The sequence below is a fragment of the Haemaphysalis longicornis genome, unplaced genomic scaffold (assembly GCF_048455015.1).
Source record: "Haemaphysalis longicornis isolate Haplotype H1 unplaced genomic scaffold, Haemaphysalis longicornis Haplotype H1 scaffold_9, whole genome shotgun sequence".
Taxonomy (NCBI): Eukaryota; Metazoa; Arthropoda; class Arachnida; order Ixodida; family Ixodidae; genus Haemaphysalis; species Haemaphysalis longicornis.
Genome location: NW_027526460.1, coordinates 96522102 through 96537406, shown reverse-complemented (window position 1 = coordinate 96537406; position 15305 = coordinate 96522102). Strand labels below are relative to the sequence as shown.

Below are 15305 nucleotides of genomic sequence, written 5' to 3'. Positions count from 1 at the left end.
TAAACCAAAAGCATATTTTCTTGTTTGGCACCGATAATTTTTGCAGCTAAGGAAACTAAGGTTGCACAAGCTGTCCTATTTAGCAACAAATGCAGTAATGAATACATTATGAAGTGGGAAATGCATTGCAATGCTTACCCTTTCTGTTTAGATGGAAGCTCAAGGCGAAACACCGAAGTGTCGTTCACAACCTGTTTGAATGCCTGCAAGGCACGGGCAGGAAAGACAATTCGTCAGTGTAGCCTTACCTCAAGCCACACAGCACAAACGGATGAGGAAAAAGTTGACGTGCAGTCAGAAAGGTACCTTGTCTCTTGCAGTCAGAAACCTAGGGTCGTCGTTGAATGCCTCCTTGACTAGCTTGCTGAACCTTTGGAACAGGTCCAAGAGTTGTTCGACATACTTTTCAGAGTCCTGGAAACAGTTGAGAAGGGCGGGCGTGTGTTGCCATGTTTTCAGCATGTGAGGTAACCTCCATTAATAGGCTGTCTTCAACAAAAAGGACGGAAGAGTGAAACCATTTCATGACAATTTTGGGGCCTGGGCAGCCTACAATGTTTTCATATGACCGATCATTACGATGTAACCATAGTCTTTATCTACACAAAAGGGGACTACACTACAATTGCTTTGTTAAAGCCATTAGGCTGATAAAGCTCATCCTTTCGTCATAAAGTGTAACCATGTTCCGACTTTACATACTAGGTATAAATACAAGGGAATTGCAAAATACAGCGGCTATGACTGCAAAAGGCTTCCCCAAGACTTGACTAATACTATTGTATGTATAAGGTTCAGCCCCTGATTTCAGCTCACGGCAATTGGAAAGAGCGCACAAATGTTCAGCGAGAGGCAGTGTTCACTGGGGATGACGGATGGATACCTGCGTAATGATGTCGGCCGAGGCGAGCATGTCGGCCAGGCCCCGGGAGAGCACGTGCTGCTCGAGGTCGTGCAGCATGGGCGCCACCCCGTCGGCCACGCGGTCCATGAGGGCAAACATGAGTTGCAGCCGCTCCGTCTGGCCCTGTCGGATCATGCCGGGGCACTCGGCCAGGATGGGCTCCCGGAAGGCACCCACTAGCACGGCCACGCAGCACTCGGTCAGCGCGGGCACCGACGACGACTGCGGCGACGACTCCAGGTACCGGGCCGCCCGCTGCTCCTCCTCCTTCAGCTTCTGCTCCGCATACCTGCGTTTGTGCCGTCACTCACACACCCGCTCTCGGTCCGCCACATAGTAACATTCCACACAGGGTGACTTGTTACCCGATTTATGCAGTATCACGGATTGAAGGCGGGCCAGTTGGTACATAACTGAGTTATAAAAAAACCAGACCACAGAAAGGGGGCACACAGACAGGGCGCTGTCATAAATATTTAAAGGGAGCAAGCCATAGTAGGAGCCAGAGCCATTTCTCAGCACCCTGTCTGTGTGCCCTTTCTGTAGTCTCATTTCCCGCGCTGTTTTATAACTCATTCATGTAGTACGCTGGTCGTGCACATTGGGTATACTCGGTTACAACTCAAGAACGGCACCACCTCATGTAGTGTATCACTCCGCCAAAGCGCCAAACCCGTGACGTCAGTGCGCGCGCATTTTGAAAGGGGTTTGCTATGAATGTGCGATATCGTCTGCCTTGTCTCACGCAGTTTGTTTGTCGTCACTGGAGTCGTTTATAAGCATATTAAGTCCAAAAAATCATGGAAACGGCTCAATGCGCGATATCGTCTGCCTTGTCTCACGCAGTTTGTTTGTCGTCACTGGAGTCGTTTATAAGCATATTAAGTCCAAAAAATCATGGAAACGGCTCACGCCATGTTCAAAATATTCCCAGTAACGCCCTACTTGCGCTGCGCGAAGAAACATCCGGTTACAGTGATAAGGCACAGCGGCAACTTCCAGTGCCGTTCTTAAAGTTGTCACCGAGTATAGTAAGGCTACAGAAACACAGCTTGAAGAAATGGAACACTGTTGGCTGGAAGTTTGAACAAAAAACAAATTCATTTGAACTATGAGGCTCAAAATAGTGGACGGCTCCAGATTATTTCTCCCCGCCTGGGGATCTTTAAGGTGCGCCCAAATCTCCACACATGGGCATTTTCGCTTTTTGCATCCATACAGAGTATGCAGCCTGGACTAAAAATCTTAGGTTGCGTGGAACAATGAAATGCCATGGACACCAAAGAGAACATGCTGTGGCTCAAAAGCGACCTATGCCTGTTGGAGATTGACACATGGTGTTCACGTGCCAATAAAAGAACCTGCTGTATTCAAAGCATTTGTACAGTCGGGAGCAAAGGCCCAAACCCATACCAACGGCAGCCGGCAACCTGCTTACTTGTACATCACAGTAGTACAATAGTACCCCTGTTTGTTTCCCAGTCCAAGCCAAAGAACGAATTCTTTTGGACACGGAATCCAGACTTTTGTTTCCAACTGTACAGCCTCCCCATGGTTCAAACCCAGTGAATGTCAGATCTGAGGGGCATGTGCATTAGGCCATTCCAAGCATTGCTAAGCATGGCTTATCAGGCCGCGCGTACTTCATGTAGTTCTGGACGCCGTTGTCTTCCAGGAACTGGGGCGCCTGTGCCCGGTAGAACTGGCGCGTGGCGTCGATGTAGGCACGCTCAAAGTTCTCCCGGTAGATCTGCAGCTTGTCCTCCGGGTTGGAGCAGAGGTTGACGTACGACTCCCGCACCCCGACCACCAGCTGCGAGTCGATGGCCTCGCCCATGCGCTCGGCATGCACCAGCTTCATGGCGCTCGCCTGCAGGCGGCCCTGCAAATGGGAGCACCACGAGAGAGGCTTTTTCAAACTTCCCACCAAAATAGGTTGGTTGGAACGCAAGCTCTATATGAAAAGAAGCCAGCCTGGCATTTTGTACTTCCCGGAAACCTGCAAAGGGGACACTGCCACGATTGCTTCTAGGGCCACAGAGATGCCGTCAGCAGTGTTGCAGAAGGCAAAGGAGGGGCGCCCAATTCAAGAGAGACCTGCACTGTGACACTGCGTAATACCACTGTGCAAACTAGCCACATCGTGTACTGGGTGCCATCACTGCTCTGCTAGCTGCCGTGACGAGTCATTCAGCAGCACTGTGACGAGATATTCAAAGGGAGCAAGCCATGCTAGGAGCCAGAGCCATTTCTCTGGGACCTCCTAGGCAGTAGAGCAGAGGTTCCTCAACGTTCTGAACAGAATCAGCACAGCGCCTTAATGGGACACTAAAGGGTAAATACAAGTTGGCCTGTGTCGATGGATTATGGTGCTGAGAATCTAAATATATCATTCTCACAACTAGCAGTTGTTTAATAAAGCAGCAAAGGCCAGAAACGTGAAAACAGATGACAATGCCCCGTACTCTTTTGGGTACCAGGGTTTGTGATGTCACAATATTTGTGCACGGAGAGAGCATTATTGGAGCAGCATCTATAGATGCTTTCCTGAAATAAACAGTTCCTAAGCGGTTGAGAACGTGAAATAAACGTAAATCAAAGCTTTCCGTGGGGTTGTCATATTAAAAAATGCAGAGTAAAGCTTTTATACAGTTTTGTTTGCGTATTTCTCAGCAAAAAATGCATCGCTGCTCACTGAACAAAATCCGAAAGAGCTACGAAACTTACGATCTTTCAGCTAAAACAAAATTTCATTCAGCCTTTAGTGCTCCTTAAGGGTTAGACCACCCAGATGCGGCAGATTTCTTGGCAGGGCAGTTTGCGTTAAGTGGGCAGTTGGGTCTTTGGGGCCGAAAAATGGTCAAAGAAAGCGCTTTCTGAAAAATGGCATTTTCAGCCTTCACGGCCATTTTTCTATCAGTCTGTAAATTTTGTCATCAAAAGGAACCATATTTTGTTGTTATTATATTATAATAGCATTTTAAAGTGCACTCTACAGCTCAGTTAGTACAGAATCCTAATGGTGAAACGCCACTTTTCTTGCAATGCAAAGCTAACATTTTGTCCTCCGATATCTCGGCACCCACAGCAGGTACAACTGTAATTCTTTTTGCTTTTGATACCGAAATGTGTGGAGAATACAATGTTGGAAACAAATTTTTTAAATAGAGTCTTTGGAAAATTATTATTGTGTTCAATTGGCACCACCCGCGAGCCATTTCTGGCTGAGTGCGGGTGAAGCGAAGTTCACTGTGTTGTTAAATGACCAAAAATAGCTAAATCAAAAAAGTTATTCCTGCGTTGTATTCTTTAGACATTTGTCTGCCTAGCCACGTGGTAATTGCCATTCTGTATGAAGTGGTTATTTTGTAACTGTGACCCAAAATAATGGCAATTAATCATTAATTAACTCAAAATATAATCAACTTACAAAAAATCTAATGGCAGATTTGAAATCAGCACAAAAAGAAAAGCTCTATAATGCAGTGGAGTTTCCTTAGAATTGGTTGGTAAACAAAAAAAATAGCTCTAAGAGCAGTCTGCCCCCTTAAAGAACCCATACCAAGACATGGTCTAGGCTTTGTGCTTTTAGAATCAATAAAAGCGGCTGCAAGGAGGTTGTTGCCAAGCACAATGCCCCCCTCGCTTCTCGTTCACCTTGATGGCGGAGAAGATGGACTGGTTCCAGGTGTCGAGCATGAGCTTGCGCACGAGCCCCTCGTCGGACTTCTTGAGGCTCTTGCCCGCCAGGACCGTCTCCAGCTGCCCAAAGGGCATGGGCAGGTAGCTGCACTGCGCAAAGAACTTGCGCCACTCCCGGATGTAGGCGTTCAGCAGCGCCTGGTCCTCCTGGTGCTCCAGAACACGCTGCAATCGCAAGGGCAGGGAATCGGGCGGTTCGATCAGTCCCCCCAAGTGGCGTTTTGGGGGCAGAGGAGGGCAGGAGCACCAAGCCCTATTGATTTCAGCCTTTACAATTCTGCCTCTTTGCAACTACTCGCATGATAACCGTTGGTTATTAAGGGTAACAGAGTGGATCCCTAGAGAAGGCAAGCATGGAAGGACGCGGCAGAAAGTTAGGTGGCCAGAGGAGATCAAGAAGTTTGCGGGGATAAGTTGGAGATCTATGGGAGAGGCCTTTGCCCTGCAGTGGGCGTAGACAGGATGATGATGATGACGTTACAGTTTACAAGTGCCCCACCAAGATTAGTGGGGCGCTTGCAGAGAGGGAATGTTGTGGGGGAATTCCTTTCCATCAGCACAGGGACAAGGAAGTGAAAAATGAAATGGGGGTTTACACACTAAAGAAACATTGGATACAAATTTAACTATGGTGAAATACACATAGAACCATGGCGGAAAGCTGCGGATTATTTTATATTGCCTCAGCTTCGTCAAGGTGTACTGAAGTCGCATACATGCAGGTGTTTCCGTTTTCTGCCTTTATCAGCGACACGACCAGTGTGGCGAGGGATTGGACTTAGTACTTCCCTGCTCAGCAATGCAACAATATCCATAAACATCTAGGTTTAACACCTAGTCGTGCACAACTCAGACCCTTCACGGGCATTGTTGGTTCAGGTAACCCCAGACAAATGTTTCTGTTTTCAGCTTTCAGTTCCATGCACATGTTCCCTTTTTACATCATATTAACATCCTTGTGTGCCTTTTTTTAGTGTAATGGTCACTTAAACAAGCAAATAAAAAAACGATCACAACTTATTGCCTTGTTGGGTGTTAACGGTACACAGCTACAGTTGAACCTTGTTATAAGAGACATGGATGTAAGAGACAAATGGGTATAAGAGACACTATTCACCCACATGGTTGGCTGCCCTACCTTTCCCATTAAATTGACCTCTTTTATAGCAGACATCGGATGTAGAAGACAGTTGGTTATAAGAGACAAGTCATCCTTGAACTTTAATCAATAATCTCGCTTGTAACAGAGATTTTAACTTCAGATGCAGTGCCACCAGTCACAAATTGCAGTTGCTTCCATTTTGGAAACACAGGTAGACGACAGACGCCTGCAGTCGCTATTTATTATAACTTCAGCAAACACACAGTGGTTCAGTCAGCTATGAAATGACGATGAGAAGCCCTGCCAATGGAAATGCAACTTACAGAAGTGGTTGAAGCTTACTGCCATCCATTGGAGCATGACCGCACATGCGGGCTCTCCCATCTCAAGTAGCTCCCAATCAAGAAGCATCGCAGATGTTGAGTCCTGCAGGCGTAATGAATAGCCAGAGCACAGAGTGGAAGAGCTGTGCGCTCTGGCTATTCATCAGGCTTGTGAACTCAACATCTACGATTCATCTTCCACAAACAGTGAAAGAAAAAAAGCTTGTAGAATCGGTAGTAAAAAACAGTGTAAATACAGTCATGAAGCAGATTCAGACCTGCTTCATAAATTCTGGGGGCCAAACATAAATTAGAATGAATCTTTCGCGACCTGCTGTAGCATTCTTTTGAGCTTATTTTAGTCATACGGTGCCCACATTAAACTATGGTCTGACTATACTCGGTGACAACTTAAAAACGGCACCAGAAGTTGCCGCTGTGCCTTATCACCGTAGCCGGATGTTTCTCCGCGCGGCGCAAGTAGGGCGTTACTGGGAATATTTTGAACATGGCGTGAGCCGTTCCCGTAATTTTTTGGACTTAATATGCTTATAAACGACTCCAGTGACGACAAACAAACTGCGCGAGACAAGGCAGACAATATCACACATTCATAGCAAACCCCTTTCAAAACGCGCGCGCACTGACATCACGGGTCCGGCGCTTTGGCGCAGTGATATACTACATGAGGTGGTGCCGTTCTTGAGTTGTAACCGAGTATAGTAAGTGAAAGCATGGTTCCCTGCTTATAAGAGACATCTCGTAAAAGACAGAAACTGCTACCCGGTACGTGTCTCTTATAAAGGGGTTCAACTGTATTAGTGAAACAGTGCAGTTCTGGAACACTGTTCTAAGCAATGCCACAGCTTTAAATGCAATTAAATGTTAGAGTAATGTCAAGCGGGGCCTTGGGTATGCGGAATTGAGAGTAGGAGGATGCGCTGACCCTTTGTGCAATGCTGATAAATTCAAGGATGTCTTCTTGAAGCGCTGCGTACAGCTTGGAAGGCCCCCTTTCATCCCATAGGCACACAGCGTGGATGTCCCTGCAAAGCAAATGTGCAAAGATTATCTCGTACGTTGACCCAGCAGTGAGAATCTCTATGTTTTGCATGCCAAAACACTGAAGATAGTACATGGGCAGATACAATGAATGACTTCAAACAAGGTTTCAGCTCGTGCACTATCCAAGAGTTTGTGTTACATTTCAGCCACAAAAAAATCACGCCATATCCACGGAATGAATGATGATAAGTGGGGCGAAGCTCGAGAGGGGGAGATCATCGGTAACCGTAACTTTCCCGTAAAAGTTCGCCCATTACATCATTAAGAAAGACGCAAGACTGTGTGCGTACATTGTACAAATCAACTTTTATTTTCGGAGTCAATGCTCCCAGGCCCAGACCTGGTGAAAGACCCCGCGCCATCGAGGACTACCCCGCACCTCCACCACAATTTGTCACGTAGGATGGGACACAACGGTAAAGAAAGAACTTTTATTTAGGGCGAACTTGTGCACCCTGAACAAGACGAGAGGAAACGAGCAAAGGTCCTTGCGTCTCGTTCGATCTCCGAGAACGACTGCCTGCGTTCGTGGCGCGATCTCTTGCGTGATCTCCCCCTCGCAGTACACGTGCGCTCGCGCCTCCGTTGGCGAACACAGACCAGCTCGCGCTCCCGGTGCCGAGTTTGCGCTGCCGGTTGCGGCCGGTTCTTGCGCGTGCAACGCGGCCCACTTTGCGACATCTCCGAAAGCATGCGGCGGTCAGGTACCACGAGACACAAGGGATGGACAGACCCATGGCTCTAGGAGCTTCGCCCCTAAAAATTACTTTCACTAAAGCGTTCGTTTACTACCTACCCGATTTTGTGTAGGTCATTAAAGTAGGTTTTTTATAATACCGAGCTCGGCGATACTACTTCCTTGGTTTGTTCACAACAATCACGTGGCGCATTTTGTAACAACCAACGAATACAGCAATGCTTGATGTTTTCAAGGTTGATTTATTGATTGTAGGGTTTAGCGCGCCGACGCAACGCAGGCGATGAGGCGCGCCGTAGTGGAGGGCTCTGGATTAATTTTGACCACCTGGGGATCTTTTATGTGCGCCTAAATCTCGTACACACAGGCATTGCTGCTTTTTGCCTCCATCAGAAATTTTAGTGCAAACGTTTACTTCACAAGTTGCACAACCATACACAGTGCACAGTACGCAAAACCGCACATACAGCCTACATGAAAATACAGCAGCGAAATCCCATGAAGCATTACATAAACTGTAAGAATGTGGGTAACGAAACTAAACACATCCGTTTCATTTTAACTAAAAAGGCTCCAATATTAACATCACTTTTCTTCAAGCTTTTAGGGAAGCACGGCTGTTATTAGTTCCTACTTTTCATCCTGAAACAGGCTCCCGGCGTAGTACGTAAAATACGAAATCAAAAGGAAAAACAAGAAAGGTGGATTGCACAGCCCCCTTCCCCTCCCCCAATTATAAAGGACACTCACCAGAACAGTCCTTGCCACTCGTTTCTCGTGATAGAGTCCTGGTGAAGCAGCTTCAATATCGTCGGCCGCATTTTGGGCCACCGCTCGTCGAACTGGAGCTGCGACTTTTCCTGCGTCGGGGTCGACAAGAGAAGCAGACTCGCACTTTCAACTTCAGCGGCTTCGCTCCAGAACGTTAGAGCTCACGGATGTCGTTTGAAACACCCTTACGGCCACTCGTTCTTCAAATACGACGCGAAAGACAGCCTCCAACGCTTCAACCGGCCCAGAGTCGTCACTCGTCAGATGACACCGGAACGGAATCTCGCGCCGCAAGGCGTAATGTCGGATGATATCTCCGGACACAGCCGGGTTTACCGCGCAAAGTTCACTGGCAGACAGGCTACGCAACGGCCCGAGAATAGAAGCTATCGCAACAAGCGATTCCAAGATCACTCGCCTTCGTCTTGCGACAGACCCAAGCTTGCACCTGGGATCGTGATGCGCGGAAATCTTCGCACAGCATCAAATGATAGCACCAAATTCACACAGCGCGACTGAAGGAAGGTCAAACGAAACCAAGAAACTGTGCAGGTACAAGATTTTCTATGAGCTCGACGTTTAACTACCGCCATCGGCACGAGATATTCCCAGTTTCTTGTTTGTTTGTAGCGATCAGCTGCCGTTGTGTTTACTTGCCATTTAAACCTAATGTGACGAGCATTGCCAATATCTGAGGGGGAGAGTGACGCGGATACCTTTAGAGCAAGCATCGTTACGGCCCGGACGGAGCGAACATTCGTCACAGCTAGGAGGTTCGTAAGCCGGCCGGACGCATTCGGGAAAACTTGAGCGCCAGCAGAAAGCACTCACCTTCATCGACGCCGCCATGCTAACTGCACGCAGCGACTTATGTCGACCTTTCTTATAAACACGACATAGAAACAAACCTTTGTGAATGTTTCTTATTAAATTTATTGTATCATGACGTAAAACATAATTTAACACTCTAAACGTCGTTAAACTTTTCAAAATATGCACCGGAAACAAGCGTCAATATTTTGGCGCCATGCGATCTGCATCGCTGTCTAATCAGTCTAATAACAACGAACTGTGTACAAAATGGCGAGCTCTACGGGAAGAAGTCGCTGGGATGACCGAGGCACCGCTAGTTTAGGTAATCGACTGACGTTTGTTTTTTAATCGCATGAATTTTGTACTAATCAAACGATTTCAACAATAGGGTTCCATATTCCTAACGCTCTTGGGTCTTTGGGTATTGTCGTTCGCCTTAGGACTACTCGATCAGCCGTTCCTTTCGGAATGTCCGGGTTACAGAACCCGAAAGGGTAAATAACAAAGCATTTCGATCGTGTGCCGGGGTTGACGATTGGTGATGAAAGGAGAAGCAACTGATAACTTCTTGAGTTTGTTTTTTGGAAGCTGAAAGCGGTTGCGATGTAGAAGGCATGCCCGAGTGCATTTCTGTCGGCGATGTTGTGCGGGCGTTTGATTAATCGAGCCGTTGCTTTAAACCTGCCAGTGTGTTTGCCGTTGATCTAGGCGCTGCCAGTACTGCGGTAGCGTCAGACAGCGACGACGACGACGAGCAGCAGCAGTCCCCGGTCACGACCGACGCGGAGAAGCGTAAGCTTGCCGATGGCGAGGGCGGAGGAGACGAGGCCGCGGTCAAGAAGCCGAAGATCACCATGGGCTTCTCCCGGACCTTCAGCAGCGCCAAGGCAGCTGACGAAAGGAAGCCTGGACCTGCGCCCATCTCCATCAAGTTTGGCACGGCGGTAAACCTTGTTTCTCTTCCTCCGCATGTAATGGAAACACCCAAAACTGGCTTGTCACCTCTGTTTATAAACCGTTTTTGTGCGTAATTGAGTAGATCGTTGATACCTCCAACTGCCCCCTTCAAATACTCAGCCATATCCAAGTGCTCCCAGCGAAGTTACCAGGAACCTTACAGGTTCAGACTTCTCATACCTCGCTTTTCAGTTGTTGTTTAAGAATTCGTTTCGATTCGAAACAAACCCAGTTGATTGAATGACTCAATCACATTATAACATGATTAAACCGTTACATGACCTAGGAAAGATTTTGAGTGGCAATCACAACCTTGCGGGCAAGTTCCCTTGAGGCTACTTACAATGGGCTGGACTCACACAAACCAAGCTGCTGCAGTACGTTTGTAGCCTATGTACCATTGGGTAGGGCAAGAATCCGTGACATGTTCGTTCCAGGTCTCCAGGGTTCGTTTTGACTGGTTGAAACTTGTGGCATGTCTTCTGTGCTAATGAAGACGATGTGCTCAGATGCAAGCAGTGGGTCTCAAAGAAGTTAGCCGTGGCTCTTGAAAATGGACCCGGGGGGCTTCCGTCCTCAACTGCGCAGTGAACCTGAATTAAGGAGAACACTTCAAAATAGCAGCAGAGGGCCACACTGTGATCTGCTTCACTATACAATGGACTTTGATCTCGTTACAAGTCAGCAAAGTGTGGCTAATGGAGTGAGAGCTTCAGCTAAGAAGCAACCCAATGTTTGCTTAGGTGCACTTGCATGCATCAGTTGTGCGCGTGTTATCCATTATTCTCTTTTCTTCCATTTCATGCCCTGTGTGCAGAAAACCAAGGAGCAGGGGGCCGTGAAGAAGACCTCGAGCCTGTCTGTTGCAGAGGCCTTCAATCAAAGTAGCGATGTGAGTGGGCTTTTGCTTACCGCCATTTTTTTTCTTGCCAGTCTGTCTGTCCCGTTTTTTTTTTTCGTTTTTTTTTTTCCAACTTTCGCTTTGTTTCTTTTGTCGAAGTTAGGTGTGCCCTTGTTATTACGAGATGCAAGTTCTCTTAGTTGCACAAGTGAACAATTATCCTTCTTTTGAAGCCTCCTTTATGGCAATAAAAATCTTGGTTAGTGGTGGTTCTGCTTTAGATTGCCTCCTTTTTTTTTACATACGGAACATAGCGTGTTGTGGATTGTGATTGCAGGCACATGCGGCGGAAGCGGAAGTGTTATACGTGTGAGCTAGTACGAAGTTACCTGTAATGTTGCTCCCCGTATTGTAATGTTGCACCTTAGTGTAGCTTTTTTAGGTATTACTTCCTATCCAGTCGCAGCAATTGCACATAACCATTTGTGCTTGATTTCCATGCATTGTTCCTCCTACTATGCTTTTTCAGTGTTTTTCTGTAGAACATAGGGCAGATGCTCTTCCTGCTTAAAGGAGCCATGAAGACAAAATACAAGTTGGGTTTATTAGAAAGACCGCTTAGTCCCGATAACAATGATACCAATATCATCGCCATCTTCGAACAAATAACGGAGATATGAAAGAAAACGTGTGAAGCAGTCGCGACCCCCTAGGCAATTTCCCGCAACTTTTCTATGACGTCACGGAACCTTGTTTGTGCAATTGGCGGCCGCCTAACTGACCTGTCGCGACGACACAAGACTGGACGTCTGTAAAGGGGCCTCTAGTTCCATTTCACCGCATCACTTGAATGCTAACGTGCAGTTAACGCACTGAAAATTATGATTTATTGTTGGCCCGTGTGACGTCATTCTTGCTCATAACACGTCACTGTGGCGCAAAATTTGAAAGTTTTTAAGTACTTCTTGCTTTTTTTTCGTTAAAAAGCATCTTTTGTGGCTCTAATGGAGCTGAGTGAGATACTGAATCCTAGTTCTTTCAAATTAAACGAAGTTGTATTTTCTCTTCATGGCTCCTTTAAGCATGTTGATCCTTTTTTTTTTTTTTTTTTTTTTTGCTACCACTTTTTTTGTAGCAGCATGAAAGTGAAGGAACTTATGCGAGGTTTTCTAGGACATGCTAGCTTCCAGTGCATCTCAAAGAAGTCAAAGCATATGGTTATTGCTTGGTTTAAATGGAGCAAGAAAGCTAGCAAAAGCTATCATCTTTTCGTGCTGAGCCAAAGTGGGGAAGTGAAAGTAAACCACAAGATTCTTCCGTACCAATTTCTTTTATAGCTGGTAAGCATACTGGACTGGAAACTTTTTTTACAACTGTACCTGATCACTGTACAGATTTGAATGAAAAATGAAGAAAGCTGTTCAAGATTTGTGTTTGACCATCCGAGGAAACATTTGTTTTGAGTAGTATTGAAAGTGAAAGAAATGAGTTTAATTCTGGTCAAAGAATTTTTTTTTGCCGCTGTCCGAGGGTCGGTACATGCAGTGCGCGTCAGCTATTTCTTGTACCAAAATGAGGAGTGCGAAAGGAGCTTTTCCTGCTTTTAAAGTTTTGCTGTTCAATAATTTCTGCCAAAAATTAATCGACTGCTACAGAATTGATCTGGTGCAGAACTAAGTACCACGGCTGTACAGCTCCGATACCACTATAGCTGGAGTAATTTTTTACAGGCTGCAGTGTGTGCTTAAAAAAACTGGCTGCAGTGATTCAGACGTAGCACCTCTTGCATTCCAGGAAGAAGAGGAAATGCCACCAGAGGCGAAGATGCGGATGCGCAACATTGGCAGGTAATTAATCTGCGCGACACGTGCTATATATGGCACGTGTTGTATATGGCAGGGATATATGGCACACTCTTTCATTGGCTGCAGGGACACGCCAACATCTGCCGGCCCCAACTCCTTTGGCAAGACGCGCAAGGGCTTTTGCGACGTCAAGAAGGTCTTTGAAAGAGACCTGAAAAGCAAGATGAACGAGGTGGCAGAGTGAAGGGAGCTTTGTGCTGGAGAGATTTCTTCATTATTATTTTTATTCCCCACTTTTTTTTTTGGAACTGTTAAAGGACATTGGCTTGCTCAGTTAGGATTGTGCTTGACGAGAATCTGATTGGCGATGTTTTGCCATTGCATAGTGCACGCAGGTGAGAAATTGTTGAAACGAATGCAGCTGCACAAGAGCTCAGGGCCCTTTTGCCCTTGAAATGAAATGCTCGCGTCTGTCACCTGGCAGGGTGTCCATTTCATGTTAGAAAGCATAGCACTGTTTGTATTCTTTTGCATGTTTCTGCTTTTGGTGTGTAAATAAACATATCGAAGTCCGCAGCAGTTGTGTGGTGGCATCATTGGTATTGCTTAAAGCAGTAAGTGTCTGCAGGCTAGTCCGTGTGCAAAAACCCCAAGTGTCATATGGGATTTGGTAATGGTAGTGTTTGTAATGCGTGGTCTTTTCAATAAGCTAAGAGGACGTGGAAAATTGGTCACATGACACCTTGGCCGGGATACCTTAAAGCACTCGTTGGAGTGGCTTGTCACGTGCCTTGTAGCAACGGTGCAAGATACCTTTTAAGTGTGGAACGGTGGCTTGTACAGCTGTCGCATGAAGTCTCGGTGCTGAGCAAGGACCTTTAAAAGAAAGGTTATCTGGTGGTGGCAGTCGTGACTTTGCAGAGCCCTGGACTTCCCATCTAAGCTCTTCAGATGGCTGACCCAGTGAGTCTGGAGCACGGTGGTTGGCCACACTAGTGGCTTGTATGCAAAGCAGTGTTATTCTGGCTGTCACTTGGATTTAGTACTTGTGAATTTGGTGCACCTGAGAGCATCGCCCGTATTGTTATAACAGCTGCGAGAGTGTGGTACGTCCAAAGCTTATCTAAGCTCGCGCTAAGCACCCTCTGAACATCGGTACCACTGGTGCCTTCGACAGCGTTGCTTCGTTTCCACAGCTTCATGTACCAATTCACCCAAGTCTCGCGTCATTTACACTGAACATACTGTTCAGGGAAGGAGCTGCTGGGACCCTACCCAAGTTCAAGTTTGGTGGTTTTGCACGCCGAAGCTATACCAAGGCTATAAGGCATGCCGTAGTGGAGAGTTCCAAATTAATTTCTTGTCCACCAGGGCATTAACGCTGAGACCCATCCCGATGATGTCTTACAAAAACATGGCGACAAACTGTGCAGTGAAAAAAAGCTTTCTTTTGCTGGTGCTAATTGCAGGAGTGTGGCAGATGCCGGAAAAACGTGACACGGCATCATTTGCAAGTGTGCACCTTTTCGTTAGGCACTTCACCACCTGGCTCCAAAAGGCAGCGTTTCTGTACACTCATAAGTGCAGAAGTGCTGACTGCATGTAGCATCCATGTTGCTCACAGGGCAGTCTTTCTTCTTTTTATTGTGGAAGTTTGCTGTTCAGCATAAGGAAAAACTGTGTACAGATACACTCTGGATTCCCGAAGGAATCAGAGCAGAGGTCCATGTGTGGACCTTGTATCCACGCAATGGAATCTGGTGGACGTCCGGGGTACAGGCCGCAGGAGGCGATGGGCACAAAGTGTAGGCTGCCCAGGGCAGGGCAACTCCACACCAAGTGCTTCGCTGTAGCCTGTTCAACAGGAACGGGGCGAAAAGGGCCACGTGGAGTCAGACGGGGCATGGTATTGAGGTGGCCAGCATCTCGTCACAGCTGGCGTGAAGGCGACTCCCAGGCGAAGACGTCGAGAGCAGGTCCTCATCTTGGCAAGACAACCTGCCAGGGAGAGCCGTACCGTGCCGAAGCTTTTCGATGTATCAAGTAACTCTGGTACCATGCAGGGATATGAAAGCGTGCGCGATGCGCCATAGCCATTATTTTGCACAAGCTTGGTGAATATCCACTGAGGAAGGTACAAGAGGAGTGGGATATTGCATACGCATGGGGTGTGTACTGGCATCTGCAGCCTGCATTGCGGGGTGACTGTGCTGTTGGCTCCATGACACGTGAACACGGCATGGGTAAGTGTTCACCACATTCTGAATTTCTAGCAGAAGTTCATTGGGCGTAAGAGTTTTACGAAGTGCCCGAACAGCTGCCGAT

General features: G+C 47.0%; 2 protein-coding genes across 3 annotated transcripts in view; one reads left to right on the top strand and one right to left on the bottom strand.

Moving 5' to 3' along the window:
- The window catches only part of Cul5 (cullin 5), a 31215-nt gene extending 21715 nt beyond the window's left edge, over window positions 1-9500 (bottom strand). The window contains exons 1-8 of one of the 2 annotated variants that reach the window (XM_077683348.1): window positions 9396-9500; window positions 8544-8653; window positions 6978-7077; window positions 4562-4771; window positions 2548-2786; window positions 884-1193; window positions 307-414; window positions 139-203 (exon numbers count right to left, since the gene is read on the bottom strand). In XM_077683348.1, the coding sequence (XP_077539474.1) occupies window positions 139-203; window positions 307-414; window positions 884-1193; window positions 2548-2786; window positions 4562-4771; window positions 6978-7077; window positions 8544-8653; window positions 9396-9413 (1160 nt within the window). In that variant the 5' untranslated portion in view covers window positions 9414-9500. Of the gene's footprint in view, window positions 1-138; window positions 204-306; window positions 415-883; window positions 1194-2547; window positions 2787-4561; window positions 4772-6977; window positions 7078-8543; window positions 8654-9280 lie in introns of both variants that reach the window. The other variant, XM_077683349.1, reaches the window with a different exon arrangement.
- A 52-nt stretch (window positions 9501-9552) lies between these two features.
- LOC144152140 (uncharacterized) lies at window positions 9553-13556 on the top strand. Its single transcript, XM_077683353.1, has 5 exons — window positions 9553-9699; window positions 10086-10321; window positions 11152-11226; window positions 12970-13022; window positions 13107-13556. The coding sequence occupies exons 1-5, from the start codon at window positions 9645-9647 to the stop codon at window positions 13222-13224; spliced, it is 537 nt and encodes a 178-aa protein (XP_077539479.1). The 5' UTR covers window positions 9553-9644; the 3' UTR covers window positions 13225-13556.
- The last annotated feature ends 1749 nt before the right edge of the window (window positions 13557-15305 follow it).